General features: G+C 34.9%; 1 protein-coding gene across 27 annotated transcripts in view; it reads right to left on the bottom strand.

Moving 5' to 3' along the window:
- Nucleotides 1–20,295, bottom strand: part of LOC126281198 (tropomyosin) — a 147,722-nt gene that overhangs the window by 9,883 nt on the left and 117,544 nt on the right. For 10 of the 27 annotated variants that reach the window (XM_049979928.1, XM_049979918.1, XM_049979919.1 and 7 more), the window contains 4 exons: nt 17,760–17,877; nt 4,294–4,364; nt 2,777–2,852; nt 569–631 (listed from right to left, as the gene is read on the bottom strand). In XM_049979928.1, coding sequence (XP_049835885.1) covers nt 569–631; nt 2,777–2,852; nt 4,294–4,364; nt 17,760–17,877 — 328 coding nt within the window. Of the gene's footprint in view, nt 1–329; nt 393–568; nt 632–2,776; nt 2,853–3,548; nt 3,620–4,293; nt 4,365–17,759; nt 17,878–18,270; nt 18,389–20,295 lie in introns of all 27 variants that reach the window. The other 17 variants (XM_049979924.1, XM_049979929.1, XM_049979923.1 and 14 more) reach the window with 3 other exon arrangements.

Genomic DNA, 20,295 nt, shown 5'->3' with positions numbered 1-20,295 from the left:
TACTAATATCACAGCAAAAATTAAATTTATTGTTTATAAGGTCAGAGTTACTACATACTTTTAATTAATTTGTTTAAATGGTACTTGCAGATAAACCTAGAGAAACTAAAAACCCAAATAAAAATATTTACAGTGCCTCCCTGAGTTAATTCTAAAATGAGCCTATTATTCCCAGTAGCAATGATTAACTTCAACATTATTGTTTTAAAAAAAAGGCTAGAAAATAGCGAAGTGAGTAAGCTGCCCACCACCAACTGTAATTGAAAATATTCCGTAGAAGCTTGTCTCCAGTTTGACAGGATAAAAATGTACTGTTTCCATAAAGTTACCTCTTTCAAAGATCCAGAAAGGGCTTTCACCTGCTCCTCAAACGTCTCTTCACGCTGTGTCGCCTAAGAAATGTGACAGAGGAAGCAAAGGCATCAGGCAAAAGCTAAACACTCTGCATTAAAAAGACGTTCACATGTTAAAATAAATACACAAAAAAAAGATCACAGGCACACTGCAAACTACGGTTATGACAACCATGCTTGGATCTAGCTCGACACAAATAACCGTCGTGCTATACCTCCTTTAGCCTGGTGGTCAGGTTCTTAATCTGTTGCTTATACTCCTCCTCACGCTGGTTTGCCTATTGTTATCAATGGAAACAAAAGTCATATCATTCATAAATCTCATAATTAAATTGTTTACTATCATTTATTGGACAAAGAAAATCAACAAGAACATACTTTTAAGCTTTCTCTGAGGCTCCATACTATCCAGATGCTTTCTCTCTGCTTTACTATGAAATGCTGTTTTACTATACATTACATCTAAAATGAAAATAATTCTTATTGCAGGTACGAATGCTTGAACTGGTGTGCAGATAATTTTTCATGCCAAATTCTTCAAATAAAAGTAACAGCAATGGAACTGGATATTTATGAAAGGTTCTGTTTCAGTATGAACTTACAATCAGTACTAAAAATTTACTCCTCTAGGAACATCTGAATCTAAGCGTATGAAGCCTCTAATTGCACTCACTAAAGTATATAAATATTTACAAACTTGATCCATGTAACAGTCATAAAATACTTTCAAAAATCAGCCACTTCACATCTTACAATCTGATCTGTTCTATAGAAAAAATATATATGAGCACATTTTTATCTGTTGAGGGAGGACTTAAACTCATTATTTAACAGATTGCCATTACTTAAAACATACCACGAAATTTTTGTAGCCCCTTCACTAAAAACATTACATGATGGTTCCTGTATGCACAATGGAATCTACAAGCCAACTTTACACCCCATGCATTTGTTTTCCTTAGTAAAGCAATTCATGACAGGATGCATATCAAATCTACATTGATCTTCATTATTACTGTGAAAGCCTATACATTATTATGGAGATCATCCACATAAAATGGTTCTGGAGATGGAAAGATAAACCAACAATTGAAGATCATCTAGAAATTTAAGTCCTGTGAATTATAACAAAAGTTTTCCGCTTATGACTTACTATGAATAGTGAAAGGAAATGGAAAGCTATAGAAAATTTTTCCTGCAGCGAAATAAAGAGACGTGGCTGCAAAATGACTGACACAGTGATCAATGTTTTTCACAGAGGCTGAGGGAAATGTTGGAAAACTACCTAAAATCAGAATACAACGAAGCTATAACACTTAACCATTATTTAATATCTTACAGACAACTATGTGGAAAAACAAAACCCCACTTAACACAAATCTGCTACTTGCCAACAATGGCTGCAGTATATTAACACTATACTACCATTTAATATTAACCCCATTTTCCAACTCCCTTATGTGGAAAGGTGAATAAAATTTAAGTGTACAAGGAAACGTGCATGCTGCTCGCCCCTCCCAAAACAATAAAAAAAACACTGAAGGAACATTTTTATTTCTGGTCCAAAATACTAATGAATGATAAGATCACTAGAAGAAATTAAATTACCTGAAGCTGACCAGTCACGTCATTAACAGCCTAGGGTCCACATCTATTACACTGCACAAACTTACTGGTATCACCACCACCACAAAAACTTTCATTTAAGGGAATTCAAGAACTTTTCTTCTGCACCACATATTTTGCTCAAAGTGAAATTTTTGTCCCCCTCATAAAGTTTCAATTTACATATTTCCTCGCAGCTTGCAGATGTTTGTCAAAAATCATGTCACACCACTGTCAGCCGATAAAAAAAATCGGCATGTTTGCTACCTGTTCCTATTGTCACTCATCTTCAGGCACAAGGAGTTTGACAGCAGTATCATACATATCCATACATGATATCCATTACACACTATAGAATGTACACACTAACTGGATAACCAAACTCAATCCATAGAACTGGAGCATTGTTTGGACGATCAAGTGCATCAATAATAATATTGTAATAATAATGATGATGATGATAATACTATTTAAATTATGCATATTGTGTTGTATTGTCCAAATCGAAAACATGATATGTACAGTCAGATGGAACACTGTATCTACACAGTCAGTGTAATCTAAAAACCTCTTGCGTCAGATTATTATTGCTAAGAGAAGCTTAGCATCAACAAAGTTTTTATAGCAGCTGACTGGGTAACAAGTATTTACTAATTTTAAAATATAATTTTTTCATTTGTGTGAAGACCACATATAACTAGAACAATTATTGAAAATTATGACTATTGTAAGTACTGTTTCCTAAAATTATTTTTTGAATAATACTTAATTGACTGACATTATAACTAAATCACACTCACTCTTACTGTTTTGCTTACCTTCTCTTCTGAAACCTCAAGGGATTTCAGGTTATTGCCAACAACACGGAGCTCCTCTTCCAGTTCCACAATTTTGCTGCAAATTTTTAAAAACCATTATTATCTGCACAACAATTTATTTACATCTTATGAGGAAATCATTCAAAGTCATTTTTTTTTATTACAGCTGAATTTTTTCATAATAAGTTTCTTTTAACTGCATGGACTGCTCCGAGTAACTTTATCTCTGAATTAGCTGTTGCCAATTATCATTAAGTTTAAGATAAATATAAATGTAAATGACTATAATTTAATAACAGTAACTAGGTTAGTACACAAAATCATAAATAAAGTTAACTGGGTGGATAAGCATTTTCATATTACAAAGTTTGTTTTTCTACTTACTGTGTTATGGTGACACTTGCAATACCCAATCCGAACAATGAAAAGCACTGTGGATAACAAAGGATGATTAAACTCTTTGTACTCTTGCTAGACGCGAGTTCTCTCCTGAATTTTAAGAATTGTTTATAAAACAGGACATCAACTAAAATGCTCTCTTACTAGCAATTTTTTAATATGCTGGAAAAATTGGCAATCTCCAAGAAATTCGAGTTTTGGGGCATTAAATATCTTGAGTAAATGATTTGGAATATTGTTTTCTACTGAGCGGTTCTTCTCTTCTTTGACATCTGCCTATTTAGTCGAACCCCCCCCCCCCCCCCCCCAAATAACTGTAGGACCAGCAAGTGTGGTCATTTCAGTTTTTAGAATTCGGTGATTTAAGACTAACCTGTCACTCTGCTCAGCACGTTCTTCTGCTCGCTCCAAATCCTGTTCCATCATCACGAGTTTTCGGGCAACCTACATCACAACACGGTGCAAAAGAAATATGCACATGCAGTGAGTATGAGAATAAAACACCTACAACATACTTTATATCACATGTTGCACTTAAAGAGAATGTTTCACCAGATCATAAATGTAATTTGTGACCCTTAAGGAATTTTACTCAAAAAATTTGGCTCGTCTGAGGAATATAATTAGCTGAAAGCATCTTACAAGTGGTAACATGTGATAAAAAGTTCATAGCATGTATGTAGTGCAGTGAATATCAACAAACAGTTAGCAATAGCCATGCAATAAAAGGAACAATGTTTAATTAATGCCGTCAATCCCAATGTGAGCATCACTGGTGCAAAGAAGTAGTGAGAGAATAATTCCTGGATCATGCTTTAGCATAACATTGTTCCTCTTGTGCTTTTGCAGATCAGAACAACTCAAGATAAAGCATTTCTCCAGATGACATGGCTGCTCCTGAAAGCTGAGATGTTCTACAGCAAAAGCAAAAATAAAAAACATGGGCCATACATCACAAACAATTAAAAATGAATCAACACATGAAGATAAGTACTACAGACCAGGACATGTTAAGCTGATAACTACAAACACCTGAAAGTTCAGAAGGATTGTATGTTTTGAGACACAGCAAACTGATGAAAGCATGCCAAATTTTTATGTTAACATATGACACATACGATTCCCCAGCTTCTGCACGCTCTTCTGCTCTTTCCAAGTCAGCTTCCACCATGGCCAACTTACGAGCAACCTGAAAGATAACCCACAACCTTCACCCAACAGATATTTTGCACAACTTACTGAGCCAGCTGATTCAATGCACACCACAATGCATAAATGTTCAAATGATTGGATGTAGTTGGCATATAATATTTCTTTATTCCTTATTTAAGTGCAAAATGTTCAAAGCTGGTAACTTACTTTAATTTTATGAAGGAATAATATTGTCCCACTCAATGGCAATCTTTAAAGTAGGCAGTCTCCCCATAATACAGACAGTAAAAATATTGAGTTTATAGAGTCAACTCCTCCCCTTCCCTCCCAAAAAAGTACACACACACACACACACACACACACACACACACACACACACACACACACACACACACACACACACACAAAGAAAAACAGCTTAAGTGCACCAGCATTCAATAGGCACATTTCATGGCATGCACAAATTAAATTATACATTCTATACACACAGATGACTATCACAGCTTTAACATATAAAAGGATCTTATTTGCCTCTATCAGGTACACATGCATAATCATTTAAGTACTAGGGGGAACTGCTCTATCAAAGACCAAATAAAAAATTTCAGTAGAGTCAGAATGCTTATTCTCACCACATTGTCTTTAGGTGAAATTCAATGAGGTTACAGTCAAAACTGAATGCTGTGTGTTACAATTTTTTTTTTCTACTGGTGCTTACTACTGGAACTATCTACAAGCTAACATTATCAAAAGTGGCATCTAGAAGTCTTATAAAACTAACAAATTAGTCACTGTGGGTCAGCATTGTAACTAAATTTACACACAGTTCATGCAAATCTCCAGTGCTCTGAGTGAAATGAGATTTTCCATCTACGAAGGCACAGCTCAGTGATGTTACTGCATTCTATAGTGACAAAGAACAAGGGGAAACTACACTGTCATGGAATAAGTCCACCTCTATTATCAAAAGTGTATTTTAAGTGCCACTCTTTGTGAAAAAGTTACCTTGGGATGCATACAGTAATGACCGAGTATAAAAGATTTTCTGTGGGTGTGAGGGGATGTAGACAACTCAAAAACCTGTTTTAATCAGAGGCACAATACACACCTCAGTTAACACACTATGAGAAGTAATCCAAACACTAAGATGTCAGAACCCTTTAACATGAACAAATTACTGCAATACATAACACTTACTAAACACTGTTTATCTAAAATTTCCGGTGTAACCATCAAAATTTTTTTATGGTAGACCTAGCCATTCAGTGATAAAAACTTCAATACTAATAGGCCTCTGAAGGAAGGATAACTAGTTGCAGTGGAAAAAAAGGTTGAGTACTACCTTTCAGTCTCCTTTTGTATAAATTATTTTACATCACCTCACTCGATTCATGTGGAATCAAGTAACATTATTCTTTGGCACTTATGAATACTGAAGTCCCAAAATAATTGACTGAAATTGATAACCAATTGTTTATTGCAGTCATTTACTAAAGAGTACAGACTATTGTATAAACAGAAATTGAAATTTCCATATCCAGAAGTGTTAAGAGAACACTAGTGCCTGATTGTAAATCAATTCACAAAGTAAAAAACCTATGCAGAGGTTCCAGGACAATGGTTGTGCCTTTTAAAACCCTTCTAATTAATGTTGCTATCTATATAGCTTAGTCTCAACCTTTGAAAAGTGAATGCTACAATAGGTGAAAGGTTTTATCATTGCTAAAACTGTGTAAAAACACAGATAAAGTTATGAAAGAGTGTGTATTACATTTATCATAGAATGAAGGCTTTCGCCCCCAGCTGTCTTAAGTTTGACTGTTAGATGATTAAGCTTGACTGTGGGAGCCTCATGTAACTGGTGTGGCTACATAAATACAGTCAACCTGCCATCACCAAATTAACACTCCTTAAGCTACCTGGGTGCAAATAATTTTTTTAAAAAAGAATAACTTTAAAATATTCCATTCATGTGAACCAACTGTAACTATAAAGTTGTCTTTTCCCGGACAATATTTTAATCACTGTTTAGTAAACATTTTGTATTAGAGCACTTGTGTAACTAGCCATAATTACAACAAAAAATAAATAAAAAATAAAAAACCTGACACTGCTAATTTTTCTGTTTTTACAAAATAATGGGTAAACAAAGGAAAAAATGAACATTTCACATGTGACTCAAACAAGGTTCAGCAAACAGTAATTGTATGTATCCGTGAGATGTATAACAGAATTGTCATGACAATGACAAACAGGGTGCATAAAGATATAGAACGAAAGGTCAAGCACACAATTTTGTGATACTTAAGTCTCACTGGTAGAAAGAAATCCAACATTCTTGTGGCATTGTAATCAAACTCGTCCCTAACATTGGAGATACTTCACATGAATTGTCAAACTAATTTGCAACAACACATAGGTCCTGGCAATCTTAACCCCTCCAATGAGTGCAATGGGCATTAAACTGTATGCACAATATCACTAACTACAGTTTAATGTATTTTATCAGTTACTAAACATTTACAGTCATGTAGTACCAAGTAATTGGTCATATGCTGTATATTTTAAATGGTTTATAACAAGATGACAGACTGGCTAAACAGTATTTTTCTGAAGGTGGTGTAATTTTATTACTGCCAATAAACACATTAACAGTAGATGAAAGTTTATTTTATCTTTCAGAACTAAATTCAAAAGAATTTTATTTCTTTAAGTAACTAGTTATCCACCACTGTCAAATGTAATTTTAGTTTTCTTATGTGAATTATTTTTTTTTAATCTATGACAGTTACTCTTATTTGGTAAGAATATCACAATGTACAACAGTGTGATGAACATACAAGATGTGGATTCTGAAGGGAAATCAAAAAGTATTTGGGTTCTCAATGTATCTCCCTATATCAAATATATATCCTCTACTCTGAAACAATAACTGTGCAGTCATTTTGTATCATCAACTGTGACAGTTTCATGCAGCCTATTGATATTCTAAATCTGTTCTACTGCAATGTGTCTGTACCTTGCAATAAAATAAATTAAAAAAAAATAAAATTCCGCAGTGGTAAGCAGAATACAAAAAGGTACTTTAACTATGAATTTTTTAAAATGCCAGGTCTTATTCATTAGCTTGTCTCTGTAAATATACTAAGGACACACATGGAAGGAGGAGGGGGGGGGGGGGGGGGGGGGATGGTGGTGGTGAACTGTCCCTAAGGGTGGGACCTCTGCCATTTACTCCTACACTATCACCTCAAATTATTCTGTTCTGTTGAGGTTTGATTTGTTAAACACACATTTCAACCAAATCCATGATTATTTTGGTGTAAACAAACTATGCCAAAAACTGCTTGCTCTCTTTTCTGTACACAGCATTAAATTAGCGGAGAAATATTTGTGGCCCATAGGCAAACAAACACCCCCGCCCCCATTTGTCAAAAAAGTTTTATTTTAACTCTGTATAGAAAGTCTTGTTAGATAGTTTCTTCTTATATTGTTTAATGTCCAACAGTTATAAAAATTTATTTTAGTACATTTTCTTTATTAGTAGTACAAGGCACATCTCAACCACATATCGAGCAGAATCCAAGTTGCATGTACTGTTATATAATTGAACTTATCTGCAAAAGCTAAATATTACTATACCTTTAGCTCTTCCAGGGACATGAGGGGATAAAATGATTATATAATTAAGGCCAGAGTTGCTGTAATATCAGTCACCACTGTATTTTAAACTAAAGGTACTAAGTTCAGGCAAATGGTCTAAGTTCCTTTTTCATGTTTCAATAGCTTTTGCTGCCTATAAACACAGTGTGTTCAACATTTTGCATGTTTTTCCTTCCACTAAATTTGCACTCTAGAACCCACCTTACAGTGTATGGCAAATGGTACACCATACACCGTCTTATTTCCCCTTCTCTCACACCCCAAACCCTATTCTATTTCATTTGGCAATACTGCGTAGGAAGAAAAACGGCTCATAAGTACAGGTATAAGTTCTACTTACTTATTTCACAGTTATGACCACTTCACATGCTGTATGTGGGAGGAAGTATGTGTTCAACTATATTTTGGAAGTTCCCTTTGACTCTGAATAGTAAGCCTCTTTCATATTCCCAATTCTTTTTTAGTATGTAGTAATGGATTTGCAAGAGTGTGTGACAAATTCATTAATCTAAGTCCCTGGATGCAGCAGTTCATGAAACAAGTGAAATTCAACCTCTCACCCACAGTGGATCAACGCATGGAGCACAATAACACACTAACAGCAGCATTCACACTAGTGCTCTTCCTAGAAAAGTACACATTCTCTCACACAACCACACAGACACTCAAAACACACACCCTATGACCACGTGTGTGTGTGTGTGTGTGTGTGTGTGTGTGTGTGTGTGTGTGTGCCTATCATCAACTCAACATGTCTAATCTTCAGTGAGGGATCTTTAATTCGAAAGAATTTACATGCTATGTCAGCTTCCCCACAACATTTAAATTCACTCTTTGTTGTTCCAGACATGTAACCTGTTTATTTTTTGGCTATTATTGTTTCCAGTGATTAATGTCAGGGGTGTAGAAACACAATAATGGGTCATTGCACTTATTTGTTCACAAAACTATATATTCATTTACATTTAGTTTTTACTAACAGTCTCTGTATCAAATATCAATCAATTCATCATCATCTTACATTTTGTTACCATCTCTACACCCTTCTCCTCAGCTATTTACTGAGAACTTGTTACCATAGCACACCACGTGACCACCAATGGCAGTGTACCAGTGCTATAACCACCTCTTCTACAATCAATCAATCATGCAAAACTCACGTTATCCAGTAAATTATATATGAAACAGTCTTTTAGCACTTCTGTGGAGCATGCTGTTAACTAATTTCACATCTTATAATTTCTCCCTGCTGATGACAGAAACTGAGTTGTTTGCTGTAACTGCCACAAACCACAAAAAAGTTGGATTTTAACCACAAAAAGAAATAAGCTGACTTTAGAAGCAGGAATAGCACAATCTGCTACTCGCATTTCATGTATCAAATTACAAAATGAAGCAGCGTGTGTAAAATACTACTGACTGGGAATCAGATTCTGAGAAAGCTTTTGACAACTATACAAATATCCTGAGTAACAACCTTGAGAAGCAAATAGTTGAGTCAACCTGCATTAATATACAAAAGAATACAAATGCCAATGCTCATGCTCCTGCTTCCACTAGACTTCCTCAGAATTATTGTAAAATCTGAACTGAAATGATCATACTAGGTGATTGCTTCTTGCCGAAGGTTCTGAGCAGCTCCTCCAGAAGTTATATATTTGAACTGAGAAAATGAAATGTATGTTAAAAGAACATCTGATCTATGTGTATTTTGATGATATTGCACTGTTTGTTTCTAGTGCAAGTAGGCTTCAATATGGAAACAACAATCTGAACAGAGCAAGTTTCAAAGTATACTTGAAAATCAAATGCTCCCAAAATGAAGTAGTTCAGATTAACAGTGGAGTTACAGAATGAGTTTAATGGGAAGTTTTTATTCAGTTCACTGTATGACTAGATGGACAAAAAGTAACACAAAAAATAGCCTAGAGTGGTTACGGTGACTCAAATAGGGACAAATGCAACAACAAAAAAACATGGCAGTGGAAGGCAAAGTTCACTAATTAAAAAGAGGTGAGCAAGACATGAAATGAAGTAAATGCATATTAAATTGTTAAATTATCAAATGGTGGACATTCTGTGCTAGATTGTAATGGATGAGAGAGAGAGAGAGAGAGAGAGAGAGAGAGAGAGAGAGAGAGAGAGAGAGAGAGAGAGAGAGAGAGAGAGAGAGAGAGAGAGAGGGGGGGGGGGGGGGTTAACAGATTACAACCTAAGGGAAGATGGGTAGATGATAAAATATATAGGAACTACATGGATGCTTATAACTGAAGATTATACTACAGAGAAGTCTCAAGGGATTCTTTATGCAGCAATGAATGTCACAAGACTGTTGGTTTGCTGTAAGTCTTGATTCAAGTTACACCGCTAGTCCAGTGCTCCATGAAACCTCAACTTGTCCAGTAGGTAATATTGGAGAATTCTATTGAATGCCAGGCAGAAGTCAATAAACATTGACTTGCCTTGTGTATTACTATATAATGTCATATGGATTTTATGAGCAGAGTGTGCCCAGTGTTAAATGTTTACTGCTTGTAGAATCTAAGTTATTCCTGCACAGAAAATTTCATTGTCAAAATAGATCCAAATGGCCCACCATAAAATTTATTTTATTCTACGATATACTGATGCCAGTGATACAGTCCTAGTTATGTATGAGGGTCATCGCAAAAGTGAAGAATGTTTTTATACCACACCCAGTGCCAATCTCCTCCACCACCGCCACCACCACAAATATGCCAGTTAACTCCTTCCCCCACTCCATGTGAACAAAGTTTTGTTGTCAAGCAGTCTCTCTCTATTGTATAACCTTTTGAACTAGGGGTGTCCATTGAACATACTGCCAAATGTGAACTGCATAGTGTTATTCATTTAATGGATACAAAAAATTTTGCCAATCAAATGAGGTTTGTGGTGATAGTGCAATGAACGAGTCTTCAATGACGTGGAATGTTGTCAGGAAAGGTGTTTCTGTTTCGTGAAAATGCTTGGCTTCGAGCAACAGCTTTAACCCAGCAATAATTTCAGCAGTGTTACGTGGGAAATTTTTTTTACATCCTCCTTACAGCCCTGACTCAGCACCAAGTGATCTTTACTCAATCAAAACTAAAGGAATTTTTGGGAGAAAATTGTCCACAAACAACTAAGACCTCAAACAAGCAATGCTATCCTGCCTCAGTTTTTTGTCAGCAGATGGGGTACAACATGGGAATTGTAAAACTGATCCAATGTTACAACATATGCCTTGACAGTTATGGTGACTACATTGGAAAATACAGTAAGATATTATAACTCTGTGAAAGTTGTGTGTATTTCTTTTATTTTTATTTATTTACATTAAAACATTCCTTACTTTATGTATGCCCTCCTTACATCTGTCCAAGAATCGTATCATGAAAACAACAATGACGTAAGAAACTTGTAAAAAAGAAAAAACCAATTCCTTGTACTATCTATAGAGAATCAAGTACATATATCACTAGTACAGTGACCTTTCCTCTGGTTAGCTATGCCATTTGGCTTTTAAGTCCACTTCCACTAATTACACTGACATTTCAGCATTTTGTGCTTTATTCAAAAGCAGCCAACTTCTTGACCGAAATATCTGATGACAATTCATATTTTGGATTTTACTTTGTTATTACTGGTTGTGATAGTGACCTCTATCCATTTACTTACATTACACAAGCCCTAAATTACTTTTTAGTTTGCCAGTTTAGTAATTGAGATAAAAAATAGGTGATACACCATGTTCTTCAAATTTGCTGAACACTTTACACTTGTTTGAACTTACTTTCGTTTGTTTTCAAGGAGGTTTTTTTTATCTGAGATAAGGCACCATCTGCCCTTTCTTCGGACAATTTACTCCCATAACATTGCATCCCACGGGGAACCAGTAATAAGAATTATTTTATGCAGGTGGATGATGATAGTTACATGACCTCCTACAAAGTTCCTTTATAATACACAGCTTTAAAACAGTTGACCAACTGTCACTCATGAAGGTCTGTGCCAATTAAGAGCACATTTTTTTCAAGGTGTTGCATGTGCTGAAGTTGTGGACCCAATAGAATGTGGCAACAAGAAGTGTTTTTTAAGAATAATTTTAAGTAAATATAAAGACAAGAAAGTCAAACAGCTTAGAACAAATGTAGCAACCATTTTCTTGTTATGTAAGTGTTACTCGAAGGGCTTGTTACCAAACAACGCAGTTAACCTACATTATTACTTTCAAGTGTAAAAATGATTGCTCAAGGCAGTGCAAAGAATGAAACTCTTTTGTCTTACAGCTGTCAATTTTTGGCTGATAAATTTTGCACCCCTGTGATTTATTTTTCAAGAATGTGTGAATGAATGTGGAAAATTTAGGTTCAGTGTCCTGTTTAGAAGAGGATAATTCAAGAACGAGCATAAGTTTCAGTTTTACAAGGATGAGAAATAAGTGTTTCTTTTGATTGAATACTCTGGAATTTGCCTTAATTTAATGAAACTGTGAGAGATATAAATCTAAATATCTAATAGGGATTTGAATATCACTTTTCCAAATGTGAGTTCACTGTCTTAATCATAACCCTCCTCTGATCACTGAATGACAACTGAACTAATAAGAAACATTTTCACGTAAAATGAGAAAAATCATTGAAGGCACTAAACGGTACAACTTCCGCAAGTTTTAAAAAACTTGTTCCCATGAATAGGTTTAACAATGGAACAAGTACATCATATCTTATAGATTTTTTGCAAAATACAGAACTGTAATCCAATTATTCTCTACATTTTAAGCACCCTCATTGTTCCCCCAGTTACGTATGAATGTTTGACAAAGCTTCGAACTAACTTCTCCACAGTATCTCTCTTCATTTTATTTTATTTTTTTGGTTGCGTAAGTACAATAGAAGAATATCTGTTATTGACCACAATCCAACTACAACATTCAGTCACTAAAATGACAGCACAGTAAAACCATTTCCAAATCAGATGACCAAATCTACATAAACTGCTTTATGCAAATGAAGGAAATTAACTTTTGACAAGCTGGTACTAAGCCAGCACTGGCCGAAACAGATTTTTTCCTGATGTACCTCAAATGTATTTAAAGTTTCAACTTTCAAACACAGTATTAAAAGATGCAACAATTCACGTGTTACTTAACCAGGTCCTCAACACATTTTAGTCTCGATTTTACAGCAATGAACTCTACACTTATTGTGAAAAGTGACCTTAATATTAGATAACAGCATATGTAAGTAACTGAAAAAACCAATAAACAATATCTAAACAAATTAGAAAGCCTGAATACCCTTCTTGCCACTTCTCTAACAGCCAGCATTTTACATTATACTTTAAGGGTTTATACTGTACAATATTAAAAATTAAGCCAAATGATGATGTTTAAGGCAGAACATGTTAATAATTCACATCTAAGATCTCTTGTAATATCTTTAAGATTACCTGAATTCTTACAAGCAGTAAACGTTTTTGTAAGTTGCAGTTTCAAAGGAACTTAGCAATAGTAGTATGTCATGTGTACAGACTTCCCAATACAATGTCTACATAATATGTTTAATCACAAGCATACTTCATAAGAAAAAATAGGTCACTCAGTATTTCTGAATCTATTAGAATTCATGATAACAACCGACAACAATCATTAACTAGTTCAAGATAATCCTACAATAATTACTTCTGTTCAGCTGCTGTTAAACAGGAGTAATGGCAATTAAAATGGAAATAAAGCAACTAAGAGTTTTCGCTTTCACCGGAGTCTTGTCACATTATATCAAAATCATCGCTTCAATGTATTAGACAGGTATGTCATTATTCAATGTTGTGATACTTCAACTGTTGTTGACTGTATGTCACCTAAGGTAAGTCATGGTAATTGATTCTACAGAATTTTATAAAAATTGTGCACACAGTCACTAAATTGTAAGTAGATTACATTAAAATTTTATTTATAAAATACTTTTTCCAGTTTTTATAAGTCAACACAAATGAGTAACACAGGTATTCTTCAAATGGGTCAACATCATGGTTACTCTCAGAAGCAAATCTAGTTTCTACCAGTCACCTTATGCAACCACATCCCTATTCAAATAAAGCAGGCATAAAATATTTCAATACGTAGTGTATTTAACAGTTAAGACACTAATGTCAATTCTTTTGTGCTCACAGCACTTATCACAACTAAATGCTACAAACCCTCCCTGGATATTACAACACAAAAACAAAGTTGTATACCACTTGCAATTAAAACTTTTGATGTGTACAATGATGTCAGTCAGGAACTGTGCAAAATAGATTAAAACTCAGAGTTAATTATGTGTGTCCAGACCCTAAATCAGTTTTGCGTCACTGCCCACATTTTAATTTATTTCTGAGGATGTGCAGACATCAAAGAAAGTAAAAACAGAGTGCTCTAATGGTCATAAGAAATTTGGCAAGACTAGAAATGAACAATAGAGCATATGAGAACACTTTCTGCTTTTCTTGTTATCCTGTTGCTTCTATGAACCTTCTCTCTTAAAAAATTTACTGAACTTTATACCATGATACAACAGCCCTCTTCTTAAAAAAGGAATTAAAAAGGTATTGACAGGCAGAATTCCATCCTCTCACATTCTCACCACTCTTAGTATTTTGTTATTTGGGCAGCTTGGACCGTGTTAGATTCCAATTTGCTAATCCAAATATAAGTGAGATCTAAAAATATTGCCAATATTTTTTGGAAGTTATTTCTTGCACAGTCAAAAGGCTGCTCTAATTTTGGCTCAGTCTCACACTTTTGTTTTGGTCTCAATATTTTTCCTTGCAAACACTATTAGTTTTTAATTGTTGGTTCACTTTTATGACAACAATTAGCTTTTTACTTTGCATTTTGACCCTTGCTCACTTTTCATCCTACAGCTTTACACACTATTTTTCTTCTTCTATATAGTAGCATTTCCATCATAGCATGAACAATGATAGTAGTTTGACACTTGCTGAAGACAGATGTGAAGACTACAAGATAGGAAAGTTACTTGATACAGAGTTTTACCTTTTAAATGACAACATTTTTTTAATTTCTAAAATTCTGGAAAGTGCCCCAATTTTCGCAACATTTAGCAATCTTTAACATTCTCTCTACAATATCACTCATATAAACAACCAACACTATTTCTTGAACGTATTGACTCCCAATGTCACATGTGTCAAGTAAACAACTACACCCTTTGTTTTGCAACCTACATAATTTTATAGAGGCAATTTTTGAAGTTGATATTACACCGCACATCAGACACACTTGCTGTCACTGCATTTTGTTCATAGCCTGCATGTATCTTGCAGCTGGCTGTTTCTTACAATTTTTTTTTCCTTATTGTCTGCCTCATTTTTCATTTCTTTGTGTAGATGTAAAATGTCTGATTTGTTTCTGGTTGTACTTGAAAATTATGTCTTCTCTCTATATGAACATTACAGTCAACAGTTTTCATTATTTTCAGTGACCTTACCCTTTGCTGTATTAGTAGGTACCCTTCAATATAAAATGTAAAATAGGTCATGTAGATTATTGATAGCAATAAGAATGAACTGAACACTTACAAATCAACAACATCCACAAGAAAAGAACCAAATGAGGTGAACACATTACCCTAATAATTAATCAACTAGTGCCTCTCAAAAATCCTCACTCACAAAAGGCTCATTTGGCATTATCCAATGTCTCATCTAGCTTATTTCTAGTTTTCTACAGAATTTTCTTTATAATCCCTGGAAGACTTATTTTTCATTCTATGGGTAAGAAGCTTTTCCCTCGATGTATCTGAAAGTACTTAGGTTGCTCAGAACCTATACTTAATTTATTTTCTGTAGCAGCTGAGTATTTGCAACATTAACTGCAGCTGGTTCACTTGAACTGGTCCTCCATGATATATATTCACATCTTAACTACTTCATAATTTAATAAAACCTGGCAGGTATTAAAAATGATGTTCAAAATTAAGGACTGTTAAAAACAGATGTGCCTTATTCACACATGTTACAGACGACACACTCCTGATAAAATAAGCATCTAAGAAGCCTGCACAATGAGATATTAATCAATACCAGAACTTCGAAGGGAAGGACAGTTCTCTCATAATTATAATTTATCTTATATTTCTATTATGGTACATTTACAGCAACACAGCATTCAAACATTTCTGAGAATAAGCATTCTGTTTTGATAAACTAGATCCACTGATGTCACATTTTTTTAAATTGTTAACTGAGATTCAACTATAAACAGCATCACAAAAGTAATGCGACTTTACATCCCATAACTTCACTCAGTGCAAGAAAAAAGAGAATATTTGAATGGAAGATACAACACATGATCAAACAGCATGTTTCAGTTTGTCAATATGGGCAATAAAAATTTAGGAAACAATTGGTTAGCCACAAAACAGAAAAAATATTGTAGAAAAACTTAAAGTTGAGTTTAGTGTTTTTCCACTTGTTTCTCTCATGTTCAATTTTCAAGACTGATGAAAATTTGAATGACTGGTTCAATAGTTTTTTCAACATTTTCTTACACAACTTTATCAATGTACAAGAAGATAATTTATGCAATGTATTTTCAAATGCTAGTAAATACACTTGAACCAGTTCTACTAAAGTCTTAACATTTATTCTGTTACAAGCAGATGGTGACTTTCCACATCTACATCACATTTTATGGGAAATTAGTGCACCATCTGCCCACTTTACCTTGTGAGCCGCCTTTTGCCCCATAAAACATGACTGATGGCGGTGTAAATCTGTCACCCACAGTGCTAGATACGTTAAGCAAACATTATTCATCTATGTACTCAGATTGAGCTATAATGATTTTTTCTTGTTTAATGAAAGTTTTACTATTTGGAAAACTTTACTTTTGTGATGCTGTGGTGAATGATAAATCTACTGCACACTTATGTGTCTAACGGAATTTATATTTCTGACAAAATCCATTAATACATAACAAGCAAAATATTAACAAATTAAATCTAATCCAAATCATGCCATGATAAGAAAAACACACAAAGGTGAAACTGCTCTTGCTATGAGGTTACTGGAACCTGTTACAGGAATTGAACAATGCTACTGTTACAAAGCACAATTTGAGACATTCCAGGGATGAGATATTGTGAGTTAGTGAAATCTAAAAAATCTAGCAGACATATACCTGTAAAAAACAAACATTTTAGTACATATTATGGAAAACACTTCATGCCAGATGTTTGGGCACCATGGAACTTACAACCGTCGAATGAATGCAAACTCAGTACAAAGTATTTTACGTACGGAGGATTGCTGACCGGCACACACCAGGCTTGCTTGAGCAACACTACCGAAAACACTGTGTCCATGTCATTTCAATGAAAAGTCACACCAGGCATTTTCACTTTCAAGAAATAAAAGAAAAATTGTCAACTGTTCACATGTACAAGGAAAGAACACTCCAGAGAATAATACAGTCTGACAGCTATTTCTCAAATGAATCCTATTCCACTAGCACTCCGGATTAGTAAGGCACCAAAATAAGCAAAACTAACAAGCCACTAAAGACGTAAAATATAATTTCTTATCTTCCCCAACTGTTCTAGCTTTTCCAGCATTGCAATGTTCCATGGTGTTTATGTAAGAACCACAGAATATAAAAACAAAACTAAACGCGACACACAACTTCTTTCTTTTGTTAAACGAAACCAAAACAGCTTATATCTGTTTTGTTCTAAGTTCCATCATGCGAGGAGGGCGCCTTCACCTCATCATACTTCTTGTCGGCTTCTTCTGCCAGGAACCTGGCCTCCTTCAGTTGGTTTTCTAGAGCGTCCATGCGCTCCTCATCAGCCAAGCTGCGATTCTCAAGAATCTTACGAGCTCTGCACCAAACCAAAAAAGAAAACAAATGTGTGTTATTAAAACTGGACTCCCACATTCCCAGCCAGGAGAGGGTATATGTGATGCTGTGTCTTGTCAGAGTACACTGCAGCAAAATGTCTGGTTCTAAATAGGACACTTTAAAGTTTCTTCTCAATTTTATATCTCATTGTTTTAAAGAAAGTTTCTGTCTTCCAAATTGAAATTAGACAGGGCTATTTTTCTGTGTAAGCTTTTGAAGACCCTATTCCTAAATATGAACACTGGTATCAATGCTAACTGGACTCTGAAAAGACACAGCCATTGTAGATCAGCAGCAGCTCTCGTGACTCGTTCATTTGCAGGTACCTGAAAAACAAAGCCATTACGCCAATTATTGGATCCCTGACTCTTACCTCTTCATATTTTTTATCTGCTTCTTCTGCTATGAGCTTAGCTTGTGCCAACTGTGCTTCTAGTATAGCCACACGATCATCTTCCATATTTGTACGATTCTCCAAAGCCTTGCGTATCCTACAAAAACAACACATAATGGAGAGAGTTAGGGCAGAAAGTTAGGGTTCACTCACAGGAGTATAGGATATACTGGTTTAGTTAGCCTGTGATTAGGAAAGCAACTAATATGCTTCTGAGGTGGTTGCAGAAATAGCTGTGTTGGGAGGGAATGGAAGTATGCAGGCAGATGAGTAACTATAAATGTAAACTGGGAAATTCACAGTATTTTTACCAATGAAATTATAAATGAACACTCTGTTTTAATTAAAAGGCGTGACTAATATCTGCTGTAACATTAATAGAGTGGACGGGAGGTGATGGTTAATGTTCTCAAGAATAAAATTTCACCTCAAAACTGATACAAGGTGCATAGTACATTGTAAAACTGACTTAGGATACATGAAAACTGAATTTTCAGGTGGCTCTGAATGTCTCCTGAACACCAGGATTCTTAAGTAGAATGTTCTACGAGTCTCAATAGACATACCTCAATGGCAGCATGTACAGCCCCCCCCCCCACTCCCCTTCCTAAATTTCAAGCCTCCTATGCCAATGTACATGTACATGTTATGTACCAATCGCGTAGTCTTCCAGTGCTTAGTACCTTACATACAGAAAGGTTATGTGGATAATCTCAACACACAAACCCTTTTGAAAATTAGCCGAACTAAGCAAAAACTACCTCATCTCATTTTTATCGAATAGACTCTTAAACCATGGAGATACTCATTTCTGCCCATTACACATTTTGTAACACACAAAATGTGCATCCCAGGTAGCAAATTTCATGCCCAAATCAATTTAAACAGTCTCCTAACTTAACGACTACTTTTATTTGGTAGAGCTATCAGTGCTTCTTAGCCATCTGTAGTGTACTGAAATTATCGGACTTAAATGACGAGTTCAGTTTCAGACCTAGTGCTCTATTTTTCAGATTATTGAACATAATAGAAGCCACAGGACTGGTTACGAGAAAGTTAGAATCAATTAGAAAAATGTGGCCAAGTGCACACAAGAAGTACTACCGAGGTAATTCAAAGCCCAACAAACTGACTTAACTCCAAGACGTTAAGTTTTCACTCCTTGTCCTCAGCTTGTACCTACTGAACAGAAATTAACATTGGGCGCAATCATGGGCAAAATTGTACAAAGCGTAACAAAATTACATGTAGATAAAATGGACTCCATTTGTCAGATGCATGAAGACTAATTTCTGTATTATATTCTACAGGTAAGGGCTTTATTAGTGTCAGACAATGCACTGTTATGTAGTTACGAATTCAGCATCTTACATTACCTGTATTACAGCAGAGAGGGTTCTGAAAATTTAGGTACAAAAATGGTCACAGAAATTTTGCAATAAAACATGGTTATACTGCCATTTACAAATTAAATAACTTTTCAAAGTAAGATCTACTTCAGCAACTTAACCATTTATTGCTGCAACTGTAACTATTGACACAAACAGAAGTGATTTGTTTCCCCTCCCATCAAAATAAAATTCGCCCCTTTTTTCATTTCTGGTAATGTGTGAGGTAAAAAATTACTCATCAATGACTATTCTTTACATCACATGGCTGAACTTCATATACATTTGAATGATTAGTATTTATAACAGCTAAAACATTTCAGATTTCATAAGGTTGTGTATTACGTGGTACACTATTTTTCACTGTTAGTGAAAAATTGTATAGAAATATATGTATTAGCCTGTAAGCCCAATAATTCTTTCTGTGAAAATACTAATTCCTATTTAAAAATATGTATGCGAGACTAGTACTAGCCCTAACGCTATGAAATATGACACTAAGTGGTCATCAAAATGAAGTGCTTACTGTCAGTTTAGTAAGGATTTATCAGATTAATTATGCCCTTGTGGGTTAATTTTTCTGCTGATCTCTTCATTTTTCTTTTTCAATCAATCA

Source organism: Schistocerca gregaria, chromosome 7, assembly GCF_023897955.1.
Source record: "Schistocerca gregaria isolate iqSchGreg1 chromosome 7, iqSchGreg1.2, whole genome shotgun sequence".
NCBI lineage: Eukaryota > Metazoa > Arthropoda > Insecta > Orthoptera > Acrididae > Schistocerca > Schistocerca gregaria.
Note: the sequence above shows the minus strand (reverse complement) of the source record. Positions and strands in the feature narration are given on the sequence as shown.